This window comes from Aquarana catesbeiana, linkage group LG04, assembly GCF_042186555.1.
Source record: "Aquarana catesbeiana isolate 2022-GZ linkage group LG04, ASM4218655v1, whole genome shotgun sequence".
Lineage (NCBI taxonomy): Eukaryota > Metazoa > Chordata > Amphibia > Anura > Ranidae > Aquarana > Aquarana catesbeiana.
In genome coordinates this window covers 49853983-49878636 of record NC_133327.1, presented here as the reverse complement: position 1 = coordinate 49878636, position 24654 = coordinate 49853983, and the positions used below count along the sequence as shown (strand labels likewise).

The 24654-nt window shown below is 44.0% G+C and overlaps 1 protein-coding gene across 3 annotated transcripts in view; it reads left to right on the top strand.

The window, feature by feature from the left end:
- Positions 1 to 2194: 2194 nt before the first annotated feature.
- The window catches only part of LOC141139235 (cysteine-rich venom protein-like), a 300818-nt gene continuing 278358 nt past the window's right edge, over positions 2195 to 24654 (top strand). The window contains exons 1-2 of one of the 3 annotated variants that reach the window (XM_073625169.1): positions 2195 to 2470; positions 17139 to 17203. In XM_073625169.1, the coding sequence (XP_073481270.1) occupies positions 17141 to 17203 (63 nt within the window). In that variant the 5' untranslated portion in view covers positions 2195 to 2470; positions 17139 to 17140. The remainder of the gene's footprint in view (positions 2471 to 17138; positions 17204 to 24654) is intronic. The other 2 variants (XM_073625171.1, XM_073625170.1) reach the window with 2 other exon arrangements.

Below are 24654 nucleotides of genomic sequence, written 5' to 3'. Positions count from 1 at the left end.
GGTGTCACAGCACTAATTGGTTGGTTGCAGCTTAGACATTTCTTTTTGGTGTTTTGCTATTTTACAGAGAATCCACATCAGCGCTTTAGTTTTCTTTTTTCAAAAATTTCAGTTAACTGTACATACCTTACAACTTTCAAACAAACCAATAAATATACACTTATTGGGATTTTATTTTGTACCAAAGACATGTAACAGAATATATTTTGGCCTAAATTTATGAAGAAAGTTGATTATTTTTTTATTTATTTACTTATTGGATATGTTTTATAGCAGAAAGTAAAGAATATTGTTTATTTTTTTTTTAATTATAATAAAAGAATAACATAAAAATCCAGTGGTGATCAGGAGCAGTGATTTTAATGATGATTAAAGTAAAACAATAAAAATGAAAAATTCCTTTAAATATAGTGCCAGGGGGTCATCTTAGTCTGCCTGTAAAGTGGGGCATCTGTAGCATGTATAGAACATGCTGCAGCAAAAATGCATGACATTTCATTTAAAGTGCCATACAATACCATTGCCATCAATAGAATAGAATAAATAGAATAAAAAATGGTGTGGGGTCCCCCTCCAGTCCATACCAGGCCATTTGGGTTTGATATGGATTATAAGGGGAACCCCACGCCAAAATAGAAAAAAAACTGTTCAGGGTCTCCCCAAATCCTCCAGGAAATGGGGGGGATGAGTGAGCAAACAGTTCTTATATAGGTAAGGGCAGGGCCACCTGGTGACGTCATCTGGTGGCACTGCCCCCTTGTGATATCACCAACCCAGCATGCACTGGTCCGTGACTTCACAAGGGGGGCGGTGGTACAGATGACATCGCCAGGTGGCCCGTCTTTATCTAGATAAGATAAGATAAGAACTGTCAATTGGCAAGCCAGCCATTTGGTGTTTTGCCTTCACGGCAGGTGGAGCGATTTTTTTTTTCTGTTTTCGGTTCCAGCGGTGCGGTGGTGCCGTGATTGACGATGGATCTACATTGGGGACACTGTTTTTTTTATTTTTTAATAAAGGATTTGTCAAAAATTTTCTTTGTTTTTATTACTTTTTGACACTATTTTAGTGAATGGGTATACTTATTAAAAGGAGGGCAGGATCTGGGGACCCACTTCTTAAAGGGGGCTTCCAGATTCTGATAAGTTCCCACCTGCAGACCCAGGGTTGTGGGGAAGATACCCTTGTCACCATCAATGTGGAGACAAGGTGCTTTGGGGTGGGGGGGCCAGAGCCCCCCCGCCCCAACGCACCCCCCCATGTTGAGGGCATATGGCCTGGTATGACGCTCGCTCATCCCCCCCTTTTCTGACCTGCCAGGCTGTGTGCTCGGTTAACGGTCTGGTATGGATTAGGGGGAACCCCATGCCATTTTTTTTACTATTTTTACTGCAATTTTTTTTTTTTATTTAGCTGTCAGTGGGGAAGCCCATTGACAGCTGATGACTGAAGAATAGAAGAAAGAACAAAAGGGCGTGCCAATCTTGTGCATTATCCTTGGATATAATTTTATTAAAAATTAAGTAAAAAAACTACTCACAAACATATGGAAGAAAACTTGCGATACAAATAATCTCCAGATGACAGCAATTGGTCCATGACAACAGACACCAGATGGTAACAGAGAAGATTTCAGGGGCCACTGCCGGCTCATAACTCATTGGTTGTTAAGGACATTGCGGCTGGCTTCACGCCCCTGCTCCTTAACAATCAGCTTTTACTGTGCACTTATTGGGCAAAGCTTTGGGAGCAGAATGCACTGTGCTGCGCGCAGTGCATTGCAGGGCATTCGGCAGGGCGAACGTTCTTCGTACACTCTGCAAATTCGGGTATTCCTCAAATGGGGTGAACAGCATGAGTTTGACCCGAACCATTCGCCCAACACAAGTGGCCAGTGATGGTCAAGGGCCGGGCTTAGATGACCACGTGTCAATGTAAGGCTCCAGGGTAATTAAGCAAGGACCTAGCCAAAAGAGAGAATGCTAAGGTCAGCATGACATAGGAAATGATTACACATCTCTTTTATGTGTTTGTAAGGAGTACCTGTTGCCCCCTATTCCTACAGCTGTTACCAAAGTAGTGTTAAGTCAAGATTATTGCTGTTAAAGACATATTATTTAGAAGTAAATACCCTTTAAACGCCTACTTCAATGTTTAGTTAATAATTTACTGCTGCGTATGTTTTTGTCATTCTATTTTCTCACCAAGTAGGATGATTACTTTTGTCTGCTATGGCGTCTACTGTTGAGGCTGGCAGCCAATGCTAACTTAATTTAACAGAGTTTAATCATGTTCAGGCTGTTTTTATGCAGTATATTGTTTGGCTGAGGAAGTAAAAACTGACATAGCTTTGACATATTTATAAGGGATGGGACAGATTATGATGGTCATAGATATATAAATCCATGTGCACTTTCCAGATTGTCAGTCTTGTCTTTTCGTTATCCAGTGTGTACATAAATTGGAGAAGGTAAGTGATTATGCACATTTATATCGAATCTACTTAACAAAATATGCATTTCAAATTGATTTACATTTCTAGCAACATAAGAAATATTAATTTTTTTATTTAAATTGTCTAAAAATGTCTTAATAGACATGAACTCTGGTTAACCTCTTAATGATTACAGTTTTTTTGCGTGATTTCTTTAATAATTTAAAATGTAACATTTTTAATAATCGTATTTTTAATAATTCTTTAATAAAAAAAATTCCAGAAGTTTTTAATAATAACAGGCTATGGGAGAACAGAGTGATTTGCATTTTTTTGGGGACACAACCTTGTGAACAGAAGCTGTCATCTGTACTAGGGATGAGCCGAATTGCCCTGGGTTTTTGTTTAAGCAGGATTTGGCAAACTTTAAAGAAGTTTGGATGTCAAACGCAAACCCCATTTATGTTAATGGGAGCCAAATCTGTCAATTTAAATATGACCATTTTCTGGGCTGATAGGCAGGGGGGTGTCAAAAAATAACATAGGGTTGGGCACTACCCTGTGGAGCATGTACCAATGCAAACATTTTTTTTTAAATCCCACCCGGCCAAGAGCAGCAATTTTTTTAATGCCTAAAGTGAAATATAAAAAACGCCCAATTCATTTAAATAACATGACTGGGGGTGCCCTAATTCTGCCTGTAAAGGGGTACATCTCTGTAATCTAATAAAGTGGTGCAGCAGCACTGAAATTAACAAAAAGGATAAAGTTGTCTAAAATTGCCAGTAAATGGCATTTCATTAACAGTTTCTTAAAAAAACAACATCATACAGACCCCTTCAATAGTCTGCTATGTATTTTGTGGGACCTTTGGGGAGGGGGGAAGTCTGTGGGCTGTTTTTCTTTTTAAAGAAGCCATTGCGATTTGCCAACAATTTTAAAAGTATCATGGTTTTTCTTTGTAAATGTCACTTTTGCTGTTGCCCCCCCCCCCCAAAAAAAAAGGAAATGCATACCAGACCCTTTCATCCATTACAATGCCCACTGACTCGACAAAAAAAAAAATCTGACGACCCGATGCACACCACTAATCCACATGATAGTCATAGCCGAATGACACCTCCCTGAGCTGTCCTCCCCTATATAAGCGAAAGGGATGGTAGTGACATCTTTGACCAAATCTGACCCGATGCATATGACCAATCCTGATGATACTCATAGCCAAATGACAGCTCCCTGAGCTGTCCTCAGCTATATATAGGAGAGGGATGGTAGTGACATCATTGCCCAAATCTGACCGGATGCACATGACCAATCCTCATGATACTCATAGCCAAATGACAGCTCCCTGAGCTGTCCTCAGCTATATAAAGGAAAGGCATGGTAGTGACTAGGGATGAGCTTCGAGTTTGAGTCTAACTCATGTTCGACTCGAACATTGGCTGTTCGCAAGTTCGCCGAACAGTGAACAATTTGGGGTGTTTGCGGCAAAATCGAATGCCGCGGAACACCCTTTAAAAGTCTATGGGAGAAATCAAAAGTGCTCATTATAAAGGCTTATATGCAAGTTATTGTCATAAAAAGTGTTTGGGGACCTGGGTCCTGCCCCAGGGGACATGGATCAATGCAAAAAAAAGTTTTAAAAATGGCCGTTTTTTCAGGAGCAGTGATTTTAATGATGCTTAAAGTCAAACAATAAAAGTGTAATATCCCTTTAAATTTCATAGCTGGGGGGGTGTCTATAGTATGCCTGTAAAGGGGTGCATGTTTCCTGTGTTTAGAACAGTCTGACAGCAAAATGACATTTCAAAGGAAAAAAGTCATTTAAAACTACTCGCGGCTATTGCATTGCTGGTCCAACAATACACATAGAAGTTCATTGATAAAAATGGCATGGGAATTCCCCACAGGGGAACCCCGAACCAAAATTAAAAAAAAAAAATGACGTGGGAGTCCCCCTAAATTCCATACCAGGCCCTTCAGGTCTGGTATGGATATTAAGGGAACCCCGGCCAAAATTAAAAAAAAAAAAAGATGTGGGGGACCCCCTAAATTCCATACCAGACCCTTCAGGTCTGGTATGGATTTTAAGGGGAACCCCGCACCAAAATAAAAAAAAAAAACGGCGTGGGGTCCTCCCAAAAATCCATACCAGACCCTTATCCGAGCACGCAACCTGGCAGGCCACAGGAAAAGAGGGGGGGATGAGAGAGCGCCCCCCTCCTGAACCATACCAGGCCACATGCCCTCAACATTGGGAGGGTGCTTTGGGGTAGCCCCCCAAAACGCCTTGTCCCCATGTTGATGGGGACAAGGGCCTCATCCCCACAACCCTGGCCGGTGGTTGTGGGGGTCTGCGGGCGGGGGGCTTATCGGAATCTGGAAGCCCCCTTTAACAAGGGGACCCCCATATCCCGGCCCCCCCCTGTGTGAAATGGTTTGTACCCCTACCATTTCACTAAAAAACTGTCAAAAATGTTAAAAATGACAAGAGACAGTTTTTGACAATTCCTTTATTTAAATGCTTCTTCTTTCTTCTATCTTCCTTCATCTTCTTCTTCTGGTTCTTCTGGCTCTTCTGGTTCTTCCTCCAGCGTTCTCGTCCAGCATCTCCTCCGCGGCGTCTTCTATCTTCTTCTCCTCAGGCCGCTCCGCACCCATGGCATGGGGGGAGGCTCCCACTCTTCTCTTCATCTTCTTCTCTTCTTCTCTTCATCTTCTTCTCCGGGCCGCTCCGCATCCATGCTGGCATGGAGGGAGGCTCCCGCTGTGTGACGCGTCTCCTCTTCTGACGGTTCTTAAATAATGGGGGGTGGGGCCACCCGGTAACCCCGCCCCCCTCTGACGCATGGGACATGACGGGACTTCCCTGTGGCATTCCCCATGACATCACAGGGAAGTCCCGTCAAGTCACCGTGCTTTAGAGGGGGGCGGGGTCACCAGGTGGCCCCGCCCCCTGTTATTTAAGAACCGTCAGAAAAGGAGACACGTCACACAGCGGGAGCCTCCCTCCATGCCAGCATGGATGCGGAGCGGCCCGGAGAAGAAGATGAAGAAGAGAAGAAGAGAAGAAAACAAGAAGATGAAGAAGAAGATGAAGAGAAGAGCGGGAGCCTCCCCCCATGCCATGGGTGTGGAGCGGCCCGAGGAGAAGAGGATAGAAGACGCCGCGGAGGAGATGCTGGACGAGAACGTCAGAGGAAGAACCAGAAGAAGAAGATGAAGGAAGATAGAAGAAAGAAGAAAGAAGAAGCATTTAAATAAAGGAATTGTCAAAAACTGTCTCTTGTCATTTTTAACATTTTTGACAGTTTTTTAGTGAAATGGTAGGGGTACTCTTGTACCCCCTTACCATTTCACAGAGGGGGGGCCGGGATCTGGGGGTCCCCCTGTTAAAGGGGGCTTCCAGATTCCGATAAGCCCCCCACCCGCAGACCCCCACAACCACCGGCCAGGGTTGTGGGGATGAGGCCCTACCCCAAAGCACCCTCCCAATGTTGAGGGCATGTGGCCTGGTACGGTTCAGGAGGGGGGGCTGCTCTCTCGTCCCCCCCTCTTTTCCTGGTATTTGGTTTAGTATGGCAGTTATGTCATGAGGGGCAAGGAGAATCAAAGGATGGCCCAACACGAGGTCAGCGGTCTTGTCCAAAAGGGCTTGGTCTGCAAAGACGGCTCTGAGGCAGGAGGGTCTCCCCCGGCCACTGAGTCCAGTCGACAGGAGTAATACCCAATGGGTCTGAGTCTGTTGCCATGGGCCTGAGCCAAATCTCCTGTAGCATGCCCTTGTCTCTCTGAGACAAACAGTTTGAAAGTCTTTTCATAGTCTGGGAGGCCCAAAACAGGGGCTGTTGAGAGGATCTCCTTCAGAGTTTCAAAATTGTCCACAGCTTCTGGAGGAAGCGAGAAAGGATCAGATTTCAGGGCATCATAGAGGGGTTGCATCAAGAGGGAGGCTCCTGGGATCCAAGAACGGTATTGAGGGTGAAGGCAATGCAAACAGGTGCTGGCAACAGGGGTCGAGGGGGATACTAAAGAAAGCGTTCGCTAGGTCCACCACTGTAAAGTACTTTGCTGTGGGCGGTATCCCTGCCAACAAGGTATGGGGGTTGGACATGTTGGCCGATATATTATGTAAATTCCCCCTTTGCTGACAGTTGAGAGGTGTGTGACCGCTGATTGGCCAGATCTGGCGTGGCTGCTATTAAATGGCGCCCGCCCCCGTTACCGCGATTGGCTGTTTAACATCTTAGCTACGCCCACCAGTCCTAGGCAAAATGGCCGCTGTAATACTTCCTGGCGGCTCCGGGAAAATGGCTGCCCATTATAGCCTATGGGGAGATATTTAAGGACACCTACAGTGCCTCCCTGTATCCCCTGAAGAAGTCACGTGACCGTGACGTCACGCGTAGGGACGGGACAGGCACTCTATGACTGTTTGTGTATTACGAGCTCGCCGCTCGTCGGATCTCCACCCGGTATTAATGATTGTAATGTGAGTACACATGTTTTTTTTAATAAAGAGTTGTACGTTTTCCATACAATATTATACTATTGTGGGCTTCCTTTTCTAATTTATCTGGGTGACCCCGGGGCCACTACTACAAAGAATTAGATGCCCTCATAGGAGACCAGGATAGGACTACATCTCCACCATCTCTCACAGCTGGTTGTTTCCACGGTCTCTACAACAAAAGGTTGCCATGCCTTAAAGTGGCTAAATGCGAGAACCCCATTACCTTCAGGTAAGGGGCCACTGCCCACTAGTGTGTGCTTTGCTGCATGAAGACTCACCACTACCGTCACTTATATTTAGCACCAAGTGGATCACTCATATTTTGTGGACTTTGAATAATTGATCATTTCCAAGCGGAGCACTGTTTTTTATTTATTTTTGTTGCATGTGTTATTTGCATGCATATGAATGAACTGTATATCACTCAGCCATATTAAGACTGTCACTTTATGTTATGCACTATAAGCACGATTCACTTTGTATATATATACACCTGGGAGTGTGTTGAGTCACACCAGGCGTATGCCAAACCAGTCAGAGACTGGTTACGTTTAAAGTTAGTTGCTATAAAATTTTTTATATATTTCTATATATTCTGTGTATCAGGATGTATGTATAAGCACCAGTCACTTTTCACATATTTCGTGTGTTATATTGTTAGAACCAGTAGAGTACTTGTATGATAGGTTATACGCTGTCATACGCTGCTAGAAGACACACCATCACCATATACTCTTACTACTGTGTCACATTTAGTCACTATTTCATTGATATATAATTTGTCTATATCTTATTTTTTATTCTTATTTATTTGTGTTTGGAGGCACTCACCATCACTGAAGTATCACACGTAGAATCATTGTTTATCTAAAGGATTAGCGCAGCACCACATTTTTATTCAGTCTTATTTTAGCCAGGGACAGGCTGTACCTTATCCGGTGTAGGCTGCTTTTCCTTGTTTTACCTTGATTTGGGCTTCTCCCTTTCTCCCACACCCCGTCTCACGATAGCGCAGGAATACCCTATAACCTTTTTGGACATGATGGGCGTTTCCAGTACGGTAGCTTCATTCACTGCCCTGAGGTCCTGTACCAGTCTGTATTTCTCTGGCTCTCCTTTTGCGGTTCATTTCTTCACCAGAAACAGTGGTGTATTAGATGTGCAAGGTACCAGAACTCCATTTGCCAAGAGGGCCTCGACTTGCTTTGAAATGGATGCGGATTGAGCTGGTTTCAAGGGGTATTTCTGGGCAAGGGGGCTCCAGGTTTTAGTTGCACCATGATTGGTGGCACCTTCAGGTGTGCTATATCCTCAGGCCCTGTAGACCACAGGTATGTGGGGACTCGGTCCAAGACTTCCTTTGAGATTTCAGTCTCACTTTGTGCATCCAGGGATAATAGAAGGGGGACGGAACATAGTGCTGAGGCATCATCGATGGTTAGTGGCGAGGAGACCAAAACACCACCATTGCGTTGGAAAGAAATAGAAGCCTGGAGTCTGGACAAGACATCAGCCCCTATCAGATTTAAGGGGCATGTGGACGAGACCACAAATCTTGCTAGTAGATCAGGAAAATTGCCAACTCGTAAAGGGCGGGTAAGGGTTTTTTTTCGCGAGATGTGGTGTTATGAGTTGGATACTGAGCATTCTCATGTGGACTGCGGTTGGGGGCTGGTTGATTGTGGGTGAACTTCGGGGGCTTCGGCATTCGGCAGCAGGTCTTCCACAGTTGTAACAGACACGCAGAGTTGGTATCGGTGGGCGTGGGTACGATGTGTCAGAGGCCATCATGAGAGGAGCTATCTTTTTGCTGCCGTGTGCAGATTCTAGGCCTTTTGCCACTAACAACAACGTCTCAAGATCCATTACTCTATACTCTGGGCGTGATAGGATCAGACCCTTTCGGATTGATTCTTTAAGACCTGAGACAAATGCGGCATGTGTCTATGTGCTTTGGTCAGTGTGCTAAAACCCAAATCAGTAAACATTTGTGCTATTCTATTGTGATATTTCTCAACAGATTCGCCTTTTTTTGTGTGACCTCTTGTATACTAGTCGCTTGGTCTGCCAAGCGCTCTTGAGCCCACTTTTTTAATTGATTCATGAAGCCACATCCTGAATCATAAGTATCGTCACAGTAGTACTGATCAAAGCGTTTCTCCATCACTGGCCAGTAGGCTTCTCCTGCCTTTATCTCACACAGGCTCACCAAATCCCGCCACACAGCCGCGTATGTCTTTTGGGTTTGTGCGATCCTTATATAAAACGGCATGGGCTGTTTTTCAGGGTCTGGTAGGCTTGCAACAAGAGATGCAGCTTGAGAGGGGGTGAAATTTACATACATTAGGGGAGCCCCTTGTGCCGTAGGCATTCCTCTCGGTGGTGAAATGAAGGGGCCGTATTGGGGCTGTTGTCTTTGGTGGTGTGAGGGTCTCGATGGCGTGGGAAGTGGTTCATTTCTGGTCCGAAGGACCATGGGCTGCTGTGAAGGATGTAACAGGGGAAGTGAGTCACTACTAAATGGCCAGAGTGGGTTGTCAAGTGGCAAGCTGTCAAATGGGTTACTGGGCAGTGGGCCTTCAGCTTGTGAGTCATACAGGGGAATGGATTCAATGCGGGGTGTGCCTTGAAATGTAACAGTTTGTCATTTTGGGATTGTACCTGTTCCAGCAAGCATGTCAGCTCCGGGCACCCTGATAGGGCCGGCGTGACTTTGGTCAGGGCTTCGAGGGGAGGAATCGGGCTGAGTCTGAGTCCCTAGTCCTGTGTTTGTTGGGGCAGGAGCCTCCTGAGGCTTGGGTGGGGGAGGTGTCTGGGTTCCCTCCCCCCCTCGGCGCCTAAGGGGCTATCGATAGTACTCGTCATTAATGGGGGTAGGTTCCAGTGTGGGCAGTGGTGCATGTGGTACAGATTGGGTCAGGCGTGTATGGCAGCAACCACCCGAGCCATACAAAGACAAGTGTACCTTGTCTACTGTTAAGCACGGCGGGGGAGGTATCAGAGGCTCCTCTGTCACTTGTAGCAGAGGGGCGGAAGGGGGAGGTGTCACTTGGAACAGAGGGGCGGTAGACAAAGGGCGGTACCTAGTTCCTGAAGACCAGACGCCATCATAGGACGGTGGCTGACCACTTAGCTTCCTCTTTTGTGGTTTTCTATACACATATACAATACAATACAATACGCTTTGATTAATTTCCTGTTCTGTCCACCCTTCTTCATGAATGGCTTTTGCAACCTTGAACCAAGAGTCTTCCGTACGTAGCAACCCATGTTCTGACAATAGACCCCTTTTTACGTTTTCTCAGAGGTGATCCTGCCCAATCTCCTTCTTGCCCATGTTGGTTTGTCCTGGTTTCTTCTCAATCGGCTATCCCTCTGTACAGAACCCAAATAGCCCCACGTTGGGTGCCAGATGATTTGGACCGGAACCAAGGTCCGGTATTCTTATATCTGCCTCCTGGCCAAATTGATTTTCAATGTGAAGGGTGCACGCTGAAGTAATTCACTGACAGACACTTAGTTCAGTGTAAATCACTTTCTAATTATTATTTCCTCTTCTCAAGATTTATATACTAACAGCCGGACATTTCGTGATCAGAAAAGGCAGGCATATGCAAACTACAAAACAACCACAAAATGTACATATCTTATGACAATGTATTAAGCTTCATATCCATAAAAGGGAGTAGCAATTAATCATAGCTATTTTTGGGGTAGCTTCCTTCCGAGATATCGACTTGTCTCTTGGGTGTATTCTTGGTACCGAGGTGCGATCTTCTTTGACTCTTTAACTCTTGCATTTCAGTTCCACAGTATGGGAGGGGTGTGCTTTGATATCTACTGAATATGTTTTAAGGCTAATAAGCAGAAGCTGATCTATGTCAGGCATATAAAGCATGTACTTATATATATATTGGAATAGACATTTCATCATGATATTCCAACCACATCCATTACAGTAGGTAGGTGAGCCATAACCTGCAAGTATGCTGTGCGTCTTTGCTGATTATGGAAAGACCCCCCGTGTCCTTAGCCCTCATTGAGTTGGCATGAAATTCTGTTGTGAATGGGAGGCTAATAGAAAAGTAAAAAATAAAATCAGGAAAGAAGAAATTGTGAAATTCTTTCCAGGCAATCTAAACACAGGGGTTGGAGCACTCAGAATCTGGTGCAGATGTGTATGGTAGACAATCAGCTTCTAAATGCAACTTGTTCATTTAGGTTTTGACAATAAAACCTGGAAGCTGAATTGTTTCTATACAGATTTGCACCAGACTTTGCACTCTTCCGTTTTAGTAAATAACCCCCACAGTGACTTAAAAATTAGAGTTATGCAGGGAAAGCAAAAAAAAAAAACAGTTACTGTATCACTGCTTCTATATAGGGATTGCTAGAAGCTGTGACATGAGAGAGGGAGCAAGAAATGGCTAATAAACACCCCTATGTATAGATACTATTGGATGGGATTGCAAAAGAAAGGGCAAGGTCACTTTAAACATTTGACCTCCAAAAGGTGTTACCCCCTTCATGACCAGGCCTATACTGTGCTACTTTACCTGGCAATTGCTTGGTCAATCAACACTGTATGAAAATGAAATTTATATCATATTATTGCACATCTTTTGATGGTATTTAATCACCACTGAGTTTTTTTAATTATTTGTTAAATAAATGGAAAAATACTGTTAATTTTGAAAAAAAAATTGTTCTTAGTTTCTATTATAAACTTTTGCAAACAGATAATGTTTCCTAATAAATGTAGGCCAAAATGTAGTCTGCTACATTTCTTTGGTAAATATAACCCAAATCAGTGTGATTATTTAGTCTGTAAGAAAGTTATAGTGTCTACAAACTATGGTATATACAGTACAGCCGTGGCCAAAAGTTTTAAAAAATGACACAAATAACAATTTTCACAAAGTCTGCTGCCTCAGTTTTTATGATGGAAATTTGCATATACTCCAGAATGTTATGAAGAGTGATCAGATGAATTGCATCAATTGTAAAGCCCCTACTTGCCATAAAAATTAACTTAATCCCATGAAAAAAACATTATCACTGCATTTGTGAAGAAGACTTCACGGTGCCCAGGAAAGTCCAGAAAGTGCCAGGACCATCTCCTACAATTGATTGAGCTGCGGGATCGGGACAACACCAGTACAGAGCTTGTTCAGGAATGGCAGCAGGCAGGTGTGAGAACATCTGCATGCACAGTGAGGAGAAGACTTTTGGAGGATGGCCTGGTGTCAAGAAGGGCAGCAAAGAAGCCACTTCTCTCCAGGAAAAATATCGGGGAAAAACTGATATTCTGCAAAAGGTACAGGGATTGGACTGCTGAGGACTGGGTTAAAGTCACCTTCTCTGATGAATCCCCTTTCCAATTGTTTGGGGCATTCGAAAAAACCTTGTCGGGAGAAGAAAAAGTGAGCGCCACCATCAGTTCTGTGTCATGCCAACAGTAAAGCATCCTGAGATCATTCGTGTGTGGGGTTGCTTCTCAGCCAAGGGAAAGGGCTCACTCACAATTTTGCCTAAGAACACATGAACAAAGAATGGCACAAAAACACTCTCCAAGAGTAACTTCTCCAAACCATCCAAGAACAGTTTGGTGACGAACAATGTCTTTTCCAGCATGATGGAGCGCCTTGCCATAAGGCAAAAGTGATAACCAAGTGGCTTGGGGAACAAAACATTGAATTTTTGGGTCCAGGCCAGTAAACTCCCCAGACCTTAATCACATTGAGAACTTGTGGTCAATGCTTAAAGTGGTTGTAAACCCTTACAATCCACTTTTTTATCAGGTAAGCCTATAATAAGGGTTACCTGTAGCTACCCTGGATAAATCCTTAACCTGCACAGTCATCGACACATGCGCACTAAAGCAATGGCTCATTCGTGCCGTTGTTTCAGTTGATGTGCTGTTACCGGTGGCTCCCGCATGCATGTGCGGGAGTGATGTCGTCGTGGCTCCGGCCAATCACAGCGCTGGAGCTCGCGATACCCGGAAATAACTTCGGGAGCGATGTTGCCGGCCGGACCAGTGCACGGGGACTGCTGCGGGGCCTTCGGTCTAAGGTGGGTATTTCATAATGAGCTACTATGCTATGCATACTAGATTATTATGCCTTTGTCTTGCAGGTTTTTTTTGTTAGTTGAGTGGGTTTACAACCACTTTAAGAGGCAGGTGAACAAAAAAGACCCCACAAATTCTGACAAACTCCAAGCAATGATTATGCAAGAATGGCCTGCCATCAGTCAGGATTAGGGATGAGCTTCGAGTTCGAGTCGAACTCATGTTCTACTCGAACATTGGCTGTTCACAAGTTCGCCGAACAGCGAACAATTTGGGGTGTTCGCGGCAAATTCGAATGCCGCGGAACACCCTTTAAAAGTCTATGGGAGAAATCAAAAGTGCTAATTTTAAAGGCTTATATGCAAGTTATTGTCATAAAAAGTGTTTGGGGACCCGGGTCCTGCCCCAGGGGACATGGATCAATGCAAAAAAAAGTTTTAAAAACGGACGTTTTTTCAGGAGCAGTGATTTTATTAATGCTTAAAGTCAAACAATAAAAGTGTAATATCCCTTTAAATTTTGTACCTGGGGGGTGTCTATAGTATGCCTGTAAAGGGGCGCATGTTTCCTGTGTTTAGAACAGTCTGACAGCAAAATGACATTTTGAAGGAAAAAACTCATTTAAAACTACCGCGGCTATTGCATTGCCGACAATACACATAGAAGTTCATTGATAAAAACGGCATGGGAATTCCCCACAGGGCAACCCCGAACCAAAATAAAAAAAAAAAAATGATGTGGGGGTCCCCCTAAATTCCATACAAGGCCCTTCGGGTCTGGTATGGATATTAAGGGGAACCCCAGCCAAAATTTAAAAAAAAAATTGACGTGGGGTTCCCCCTAAATTCCATACCAGACCCTTCAGGTCTGGTATGGATTTTAAGGGGAACCCCGCGCCAAAAAAAAAAAAAAAAAAACGGCGTGGGGTCCCCCTAAAAATCCATACCAGACCCTTATCCGAGCACGCAACCTGGCAGGCCGCAGGAAAAGAGGGGGGGACGAGAGTGCGGCCCCCCCCCCTCCTGAACCGTACCAGGCCACATGCCCTCAACATTGGGAGGGTGCTTTGGGGTAGCCCCCCAAAGCACCTTGTCCCCATGTTGATGAAGACAAGGGCCTCATCCCCACAACCGTGGCCGGTGGTTGTGGGGGTCTGCGGGCGGGGGGCTTATCGGAATCTGGAAGCCCCCTTTACCAAGGGGACCCCCAGATCCCGGCCCCCCCCCTGTGTGAAATGGTAAGGGGTTACTTACCCCTACCATTTCACTAAAAAACTGTCAAAAATGTTAAAAATGACAAGAGACAGTTTTTGACAATTCCTTTATTTAAATGCTTCTTCTTTCTTCCTTCATCTTCTTCTTCTTCTGGTTCTTCTGGCTCTTCTGGTTCTTCCTCCGGCGTTCTCGTCCAGCATCTCCTCCGCGGCGTCTTCTATCTTCTTCTCCTCGGGCCGCTCCGCACCCATGGCATGAGGGGGGAGGCTCCCGCTCTTCTCTTCATCTTCTTCTTCATCTTCATCTTCATCTTCTTCTTCTTCTTCTTTTTCTTCTTCTCTTCTTCATCTCTTCTTCCTTCTTCATTTCTTCTGCGGGCCGCTCCGCATCCATGCATGGAGGGAGGCTCCCGCTGTGTGACGGCGTCTCTTCGTCTGACGGTTCTTAAATAACGGGGGGCGGGGCCATCCGGTGACCCCGCCCCCCTCTGACGCACGGTGAATTGACGGGACTTCCCTGTGACGTCACGGGGAATGCCACAGGGAAGTCCCGTCATGTCCCGTGCGTCAGAGGGGGGCGGGGTCACCGGGTGGCCCCGCCCCCCGTTATTTAAGAACCGTCAGACGAAGAGACGCCGTCACACAGCGGGAGCCTCCCTCCATGCATGGATGCGGAGCGGCCCGCAGAAGAAATGAAGAAGGAAGAAGAGATGAAGAAGAGAAGAAGAAGAAGAAGAAGAAGAAGAAGATGAAGATGAAGATGAAGATGAAGAAGAAGATGAAGAGAAGAGCGGGAGCCTCCCCCCTAATGCCATGGGTGCGGAGCGGCCCGAGGAGAAGAAGATAGAAGACGCCGCGGAGGAGATGCTGGACGAGAACGCCGGAGGAAGAACCAGAAGAGCCAGAAGAACCAGAAGAAGAAGAAGATGAAGGAAGAAAGAAGAAGCATTTAAATAAAGGAATTGTCAAAAACTGTCTCTTGTCATTTTTAACATTTTTGACAGTTTTTTAGTGAAATGGTAGGGGTAAGTAACCCCTTACCATTTCACACAGGGGGGGGGCCGGGATCTGGGGGTCCCCTTGGTAAAGGGGGCTTCCAGATTCCGATAAGCCCCCCGCCCGCAGACCCCCACAACCACCGGCCACGGTTGTGGGGATGAGGCCCTTGTCTTCATCAACATGGGGACAAGGTGCTTTGGGGGGCTACCCCAAAGCACCCTCCCAATGTTGAGGGCATGTGGCCTGGTACGGTTCAGGAGGGGGGGGGCGCACTCTCGTCCCCCCCTCTTTTCCTGCGGCCTGCCAGGTTGCGTGCTCGGATAAGGGTCTGGTATGGATTTTTAGGGGGACCCCACGCCGTTTTTTTTTTTTTTTTTTTGGCGCGGGGTTCCCCTTAAAATCCATACCAGACCTGAAGGGTCTGGTATGGAATTTAGGGGGAACCCCACGTCAATTTTTTTTTTTAATTTTGGCTGGGGTTCCCCTTAATATCCATACCAGACCCGAAGGGCCTTGTATGGAATTTAGGGGGACCCCCACATCATTTTTTTTTTTTTATTTTGGTTCGGGGTTGCCCTGTGGGGAATTCCCATGCCGTTTTTATCAATGAACTTCTATGTGTATTGTCGGCAATGCAATAGCCGCGGTAGTTTTAAATGAGTTTTTTCCTTCAAAATGTCATTTTGCTGTCAGACTGTTCTAAACACGGGAAACATGCGCCCCTTTACAGGCATACTATAGACACCCCCCAGGTATGAAATTTAAAGGGATATTACACTTTTATTGTTTGACTTTAAGCATTATTAAAATCACTGCTCCTGAAAAAACGGCCGTTTTTAAAACTTTTTTTTGCATTGATCCATGTCCCCTGGGGCAGGACCCAGGTCCCCAAACACTTTTTATGACAATAACTTGCATATTAGCCTTTAAAATTAGCACTTTTGATTATTCATGTTCGTGTCCCATAGACTTTAACGGTGTTCGCGTGTTCGAACGAATTTTTTTCCTGTTCGCATGTTCTGGTGCGAACCGAACAGGGGGGTGTTCGGCTCATCCCTAGTCAGGATGTGGCCCAGAAGTAGATTGCCAGCATGCCAGGGCGAATTACAGAGGTTCTGAAAAAGAAGGGTCAACACTGCAAATATTGACTCTTTGCATAAATGTCATGTACAGTAATGCCCCGTACACACGGTCGGATTTTCCGATGGAAAATGTGTGATAGGACCTTGTTGTCGGAAATTCCGACCGTGTGTAGTCTCCATCACACATTTTTCATCGGATTTTCCGACACACAAAGTTTGAGAGCAGGATATAAAATTTGCCGACAACAAAATCCATTGTCGGAAATTCCGATCGTGTGTACACAAATCCGACGGACAAAGTGCCACGCATGCTCAGAATAAATAAAGAGATGAAAGCTATTGGCCACTGCCCCGTTTATAGTCCCGACGTACGTGTTTTACGTCACCGCGTTCAGAACGATCGGATTTTCCGACAACTTTGTGTGACCGTGTGTATGCAAGACAAGTTTGAGCCAACATCCGTCAGAAAAAATCCTAGGATTTGTTGTCGGAATGTCCGAACAAAGTCCGACCATGTGTACGGGGCATAATTGTCAATAAAAGCCTTTGACACCTATGAAATGCTTGTAATTATACTTCAGTATACCATAGTAACATCTGACAAAAGATCTAAAAACATCGAAGCAGCAGACTTTGTGATAATGAATATTTGTGTCATTCTCAAAACTTTGGGCCATGGCTGTATATTTGAAAATTGATCAATCCTGATGTACTGACGGACTAGCCATTAAGCAGTGGATGTATATGGATTATTTTTGGAAAGTAAGAATATTGTTTAGTGTCACTTTAAATCTATTTACATTTTCTTTTTTATTATCCAATAGAAATGAAGACTTTTTTGAAAATTCTGCTTGCTGCTAACTTTTTGCTGCAAATCTCCATGGCAAATGTAAGTCTGACTGTGTTAGAGAGTGCAGTACATATGGCTACGGTATATTTTCTATATAAAGTAAAAATTGTCTGAGGAATTCAGTAAAGCACCAAGGACAGTTTTTTGGCAGTAGTGCTCTTTAGACCTACCTGCGCCTTTTTTTCAATAAGCATTTGTGGCAGTTTCCGTAACATTACCAATACATTTGACAAATTCAGGTAGTCCTTACTACCACCACTTTGAGACCCTGACACTATGGCAGTGACAGAATATTAAAGAGTTACAGCCAGTTCGCAAATCAGGAAACTGGTGGCATTTAAAACCAACCCTGAGCTGGTGTACAGAGGTATGCCAATTCTCAGGGTGGCCCATGACCAGGGCTTTTTTTCTGCCGGAACGTGCCGGATGCCGTTCCGCCATCTCTGGCAGCCCTCTCTTCTGTAGTCTGTCACATAACACAGAAGCTGATAGAGAAAGTTTTCTATACACATCCTCCACCTGTTGAGGAAAAAAACAGCCTGATTTGCCTAATAGAACTGAGTTGGCTGCATTGCCAAATGCCAATGCAAGTGAGAGAGCTGCTGAGGAAAAAGGGGAGGAAGGGTGGGTTGGTTGTGCAGAGAGAGTATTGACTGTGAAGTTTTGGATGTTCTGCAGAGGTCAGAGCTGGGGGGGTTTAGAGATTGTGCAAAGTGAGAGCTGTGGTTAGGGGTGAAAGATGGGGGGTTGCAGAGGTTTGGAGCTGTGGATTGGGGTGAAATGTAGATACGAGTGCAGAAGTGAAATGTGGAGGGGAGAAAGATGAGCAGAGGTGATTGTGGTCTGGGGGTGTAAGCTGTGGATGAGGGGTGTCCAGAGGTGTCATATTGACAGAGGTTAAACAGGGAGTTGTTGATGTTGGGGGGGGGGGCATATCCTAAGGTGAATTATGGAATGTGAGGGGAGAGGGTGAGCTGTGGATGAGGGTGTGAGCAGGAGGGAGGGTGAGCTGTGGGGGGGTGAACTGTGGACAAGAGAAGAGAAGGTAACCTGTGGATGGGGTGGGGGTGAACTGTAGGAGAGGAGGGGAGAGGATGAGAGTAGAGAGGGTGACCTATGGATGGGGAGGTGAGCTATGGACAGGGGGGAGAAGGTGAGCCTTGATTACACCCATTATTTAGAAACACTTTACTTCTCTTTCCTGAGGAATGGAGGGATTGGGGGCGGGGAAATGGTATGGGGTGGGGTTGGGGGAGGGAAGTTGAATGGGGAGGGTGGGTTCCTGCACCTATTCTCTGAGAAAAAAATCCCTGCCATGACAGTGCTGGGAAGATGTCATGAATATGACCCTGCATGAGGCTCTATCCCTGACCACATTTAGCTGTTGGCAAGGAGATTCCCCGGCTGAAAGCTAAATGTATACAAAGGGGCCCAGATAGTGGTGATGCCATTACCCAAATATACAAATGTCCATATTGTGAAATGTCTTGAGTCAGGGGGAGCGTACTAAAGAAGAAGCATCAAGTATGTTTCTGACTGGTACCTGATGGAATTCTAAAGACTGTCTATGACGTTCTTTATTAATTTCACTCCTTTTTTGTGTGTGATTTAATGCAATAAAAAGCATATTTTTTGGAACTTCAATTTAGTTTGTTGATTGTATCTTTATGCAGTCATACTGAAAGCGGAGTTCCGCCTGGGGAAAAAAATGAAAAGTCAGCAGCTACAAATACTGCAGCTGCTGACTTTTAATTTAAGGACACTTACCTGTCCAGGGAACCCTCGATGTCCTCACCCGAAGCCGACCCGTCTCTCGGCTCCAGGTGCAGACACCGACACCTTTACTAAGGAAAACAGGAAGTGAAGCCGTGCGGCTACATAAGATGCTTTTCTAACAACATATAACAAATTATATGAACTATCACATGCCTATAATAAGTGGTGGAAGAATTGCACTAACTGCGTAAGTTTTTGTTATTAAGGGGTTGATTTACTAAAACTGGAGAGTGAAAAATCAGGTACAGCTCTGCATGGTAGCCAATCAGCTTTTAACTTCAGCTTGTTCAATTAAGCTTTGACAAAAAGTCTGGAAACTGATTGGTTTCTATTTAGAGCTGCACCAGATTTTGCACTCACAATTTTAAGTAAATCAACCCCTGAATGTCTACATTATGGGCTAAGGAGTGAGTGCAGTCCAGATCTATGTGGGTATTTTATGGCAACAATGTCATTTTTTAAATGATGAAAGGTGAGGTCTATTATTTATTTATTTATTTTGGATTGAGTGTATTGACATATAAAATAAAATGAGCCCTACCACATTAGTCCTTGATTTAACTGCTATGTTCCATCACTGATAGTCTATAAATTCTATTTGTGGACACAGCTAGGAGCTGCTCAGACACTAGGATTAACATGAATGTATTACCTCTGAGCGAGCATCTCAGTCCAGAAAGTAAATGCTATAATGACTAAACAAAAGATAGTGCCATCCTTATGGAGAAAGAAGAATTTGAAAACTAGGTCAGGGGAGTGCCTTGGTCTCTGTAAGGCCTGTAATAAATAATTTGTAAGTGTTAAATGTGCATACTACTGAGCATACATGTAGCTAACATGAAAACATATAACAAAAGATAGTGCCATCCTTATGGAGAAAGAAGAATTTGAAAACTAGGTCAGGGGAGTGCCTTGGTCTCTGTAAGGCCTGTAATAAATAATTTGTAAGTGTTAAATGTGCATACTACTGAGCATACATGTAGCTAACATGAAAACATATATCTGATGTTAGTTCCATTTTGATATTTATTATCACCATTGAACAGGTGCATCATACTCAAATAAATATGTATGTTGAATTGGGTAGAGGAAGTTTTCTCCCTTCAAAGAAAATTGTCGCTAACCTAATTTGAACCAATGTACCATCATTGTTTCATATTAACATAGGAATTATAGAATGCAAGAGGAATGTTTTTGCATCTTGCACAATTGTAATCCTGATAAAACAAATGATCACATTTCCTCGAGTTCTAAGCTTAAAAATGCATGGTAGCTAAGGGGATCGTACATCATGGCTCTGGGTTGTGAGTAAAATGACCTACCTCTCAAAACTCCTTTACAACTTCAGAGTTCTGCTGATCTCACTACCCAGCCACAACCTGTGGATTGAACACAGGGAAATTCTAAAGTTCATATGGAACTCATGCCAATTGCAAAGAGCCAACCACATCCTAATCACTGTAAACTGGCTGGTGGACCCAGCATTCCAAACCTGGGGAAATATGTCCTGTAATCTTCCCTGTAGCTCCCATAATCTCTATCCACTCATCTCACAATATACCCCTATGGACCTACTTACTGTAGATTCCATGGAATGTTCACCAGTTCCTGTCTATAATCTGATATGGTTGCTTCCAAATTATAGATTGCTTATTACAGACCCCACCCTACAACAATCACCTACTTTACATTTGTTACATGTTCTCATTCAAACAGCATAACTTATCCTCTTCTTGTCACCTGTACACATATATATGGCCTCATTGAAATAAGTCTTCTTCCGTGAGGACGCATATATGCATACCTGTGTTTGTGCATGGCAGCTGCTGCACAGCACACTCCAAAGACAGAGGCTTGGCTCTCATGGAGGCCCGTTCTTAATCATCTGATCACTGTGATAACCTCTGAATGGCTATCACAGTGATCAACCACTGTACACTTCTGTGGTTTTATCACCTCTGAATGGAGAGAAAGATACATTGTATCTTTTTCTCCACGCAAGAGGAGAAAAATGTAAACTAACACGTGTGTTAAAAAATAATAAAAACATAAAGATAAAATAGCTATAACAGGGTTTGATCTAGGTCAGTGTCAGGGTTAGTGTCAAGGTCAGAGTCAAAGGTCATAGTCAAATGTCAATGTCAAGGGTTGGAGTCAAAGGTCAGGTTCAGTGTATTTTAAGTAGAAAAAAAAATCTTAAATTAGTATCAGTGTTAGTTAGTGTTAGTGTGTTGTTAGTAAGATAAAAAAAAGCAAAATGTGAACCATTGTTTTGGGCTACTCTGAGTACAAACAATATATATATATATATATATATATATATATATATATATATATATATATATATATATATATATATATATATAATCATTGCTATCAGCAGGAGTAGGAAAATGTATTTTGCATTGTTCTTTGGTGGCAGGTTATGGTAATAACAAGAAATATAGAGCTAAATTCTAAATTTAAACAAAAATATTATTATATTATTATTATTGTTGTTATTATTATTATTATTATTATATTATAAAAATATTTTTTTTTATAGTATGGAAAAAGTTTGGGACTTTGAATAAGGCCCACATAGACATGTGCCTCCATCCCTGTAGGATTGCAAAAAGTCCCAACCCTTTTCCTTTTTGGAATTTAAAAAACCCTTTTTTTTACTATTTTGGGCTACTTTTTTTTTATATGAAAAAAAAAGTGAATATCCATTAACATGTACCACCAAATGAAAGCCCAATTTATCCTTAAAAAACAAAGTACAATTCACCCAGATACACTAAGTAGTTGCAATGACGTACAATTTTACTAACCTACGTCAAAGTTTCAAAACTGTGTTAAGGCGTTGTGTTAAGGTGTTAAGGATTTGTTTTACCTTTGTCATGAAAGGGTTAAAGGAGAACTAAAGTCTGCAATACTTACCTCTCATTCAATGGTCTCCAATGCCTTGCCGATGCTGGCCTCTTCTACTCAGTTCTTTCCATGTGCCAGGGATGTGACCATCTTCATTGACTGCTGCAGGATGATGTCACTGCTACACATGTGCAGAAATTCAGTTATCCCGGCAGACATGTGCAGCTCAGTGAATGTTCTAAAGAAGAGACTTCTGCAGCAAAGAGCCTACTTGCAGTTTTTTTTTTTTAATTTAGAACTTTAGTTTCACAACTTCAGGACTGAAATATCCTACTTAGTTATTGTATGTAATGTTTATGTCGGGGGGCTGGGGAGTTACTGTTTACCTTAACCCTGTCTATATAATGTGCTGGCAGATCGAATTATCATTTGTAAGCTGTTGTTATTAAGGGGTTGATTTACTAAAACTGGAGAGTGAAAAATCTGGTACAGCTCTGCATGGTAGCCAATCAGCTTCTAACTTGACAGCAGTTGAATTACAGCCTGATAAGATAATCTTCCTTGAGGGTAATAAATAAACATTGTCAAGAATAAGTTATAAAACTTCTTATACTTCTTAACTTTTCTTATCGTACATCACGGGACACAGAGCCATAGTAGTTACTATGTGGGTTATAGGCCACCTTCAGGTGATGGACACTGGCACCCCCTAAGACAAAAAGTGCACTCCCTATATAACCCCTCCCACTACTGGGAGTACCTCAGTTTTTTTGCCAGTGTCTAAGGTGTTGGTCATGAGTAAAGATGTGCTGTGCTGAGCTTCACTGGAGCAATCCTTGCTGGGGCTAGCCATGCAGCCGGATCCATTCAAAGTGTCTTTTAGGCCAAACTGAATGGTACCCGAGCCCCGTGTCCGAAGAAACAAGGTCTTGCCTGTAAACGCTTCTCTTTTTAGAGAGCTGGACCCCGGAATCCAGTACTTTTGGTAGTAAGGCCATAAAGTTTTACTGGCGGTGGTGCTATTACATGTCCAGGATTGTGGGTTTCATCGAGGATCCCCAGCTCCTGAAGGTTTATCGGAACCCATCGTGAAGGGTGAAGATTGGGTCTGTTGGTTTTACCACAGAAAACCCTGCGGGGGGAAAGGTAAGTGGAGTTTTCTAAGAAACTTTTCAAATTTTCTTATGAATGTCTCCTTTAAAATTAGTGAATGTTGTCATGCCTATGTGTCACCACTGGGGGCTGTATAGAGCACTTATCATCTCATGCTTCTCTGAGAGCCCATGATGTGTCCAGGAACAGCAGTTTCCTTTCCTCCAGCCAGCAGCGGACCTCCGTCCAGTCTGAGGGGGGTTTTTCCTCCCCACCAGATGCCCCCCTGTGCTGTTTTTTCTCCCCCTCTTCACGGGGAAGAAGCAAAAAAAAAAAGCGAACGGCACGCCGCCTTACTCAGCGGCTTCCAGGCCCCCCTTCACCATTTTCTTTCCCCTCATTGCTGATCCCATAGGATCGGAAGCCCGCGCTCGCATGGGAAAGGCTCTTTTTCAAAAGGAAAGGAGAGGGGTCATAGGCGATGGTGGGCAGGGCTTAGTGCGGCATTGGCATCCTCCAACGCCCAGTGTGGGAAAGAGTGTTTAAAAGGCACCATTGTTACTGCTGCAAGCTGCGGAGCGACACAAAAGCAAAGGTGGCATGAAAGAGGTTTGGTGACACAGGCATTCCTTTTGACACATTTACTACTGCATCAGGCTGAGCATTGATAGCAGCGACAGGGCTGGTCTATTGCTCAAGCAGTGGATGCATTCCTTCTAGTAGTACCTCTGCTTTGTGCATTGGGCTATGGTCGGTAAGGGGGGTAAAAACACCTCGAAAAAAGGGCTCTAGAAAGTCTTCTATAGTCACACGGAAGCCTAGAACCATCTCAAAAAAGATGGCATCCTCCCCTGAGAGTAATATGGCTGGTCAGAGTGAGCTATCAGGAGTGACAAGTGTTGCAGCTGCGCTTAACACTGCAGACCCTGTATATATTAAGGAGGTTTTTTCTTCAACCATTTTAGGCTTGGAGCAAAAAACTGATGCTTCAATCGCATCCCAGAGTGGGACCAAGCGTAACAGGTCCCCTCCATTTCTCAGGACCCTTATGCTGAGGAACAAGAGGTGAGAGATGACTAATTTCTCTCAGGGGACCAGGAAGAGGCGGATGACTCCTCTTCCGAAGAACCTAATATGGAAGGATCAGGTTCACAGGAAAGGTTGTTGGTACAATCTCTCACTGAATTGGTCCGCTCCCCATTTTTGCTGCCAGTAGCGCAGTCAGTCGATGAGCCCACTTCTAGTTTGGGTTCACTAAAGCCTCCCCAAACTGTTCATGCTTTTCCTATCCATTCATGGCTGAAAAAGCTTATGTATTCTGAGTGGGGGCACCCAGATAAACAGTTTTTTCCTCCAAAAAAATTTTCAACACTTTATCCTATGGAAGAAGAGTTTAATAAGAAATGGGGGATTCCAGCAATTGACGCTGCTATATCCTCTGTGAACAAAAACCTGACTTGTCCAGTAGATAAAGTTGGAATTCCTTTTTAAAAATGTTAAGCCGTCCCTATTTCTCCTTTGAACCCGAGTTGGACCTATGAGTGTATGGATAGAACTCTCTGATCGATCGGGTAATCCAGACACACACATGGGATGGTGAATCGAAATTACAATGATTTACTGGGTTTGCATATATCTTATACACTTACAGAGAGAGAGAGAAAAACCTCCCTCTTATTATCAGCCAATGAGATTGAAGCATAGACTTTGTGAAAAAATAAGCATAAAACGTCATAAATTGCATATTCTGCCTATAGATATCCCTCAGG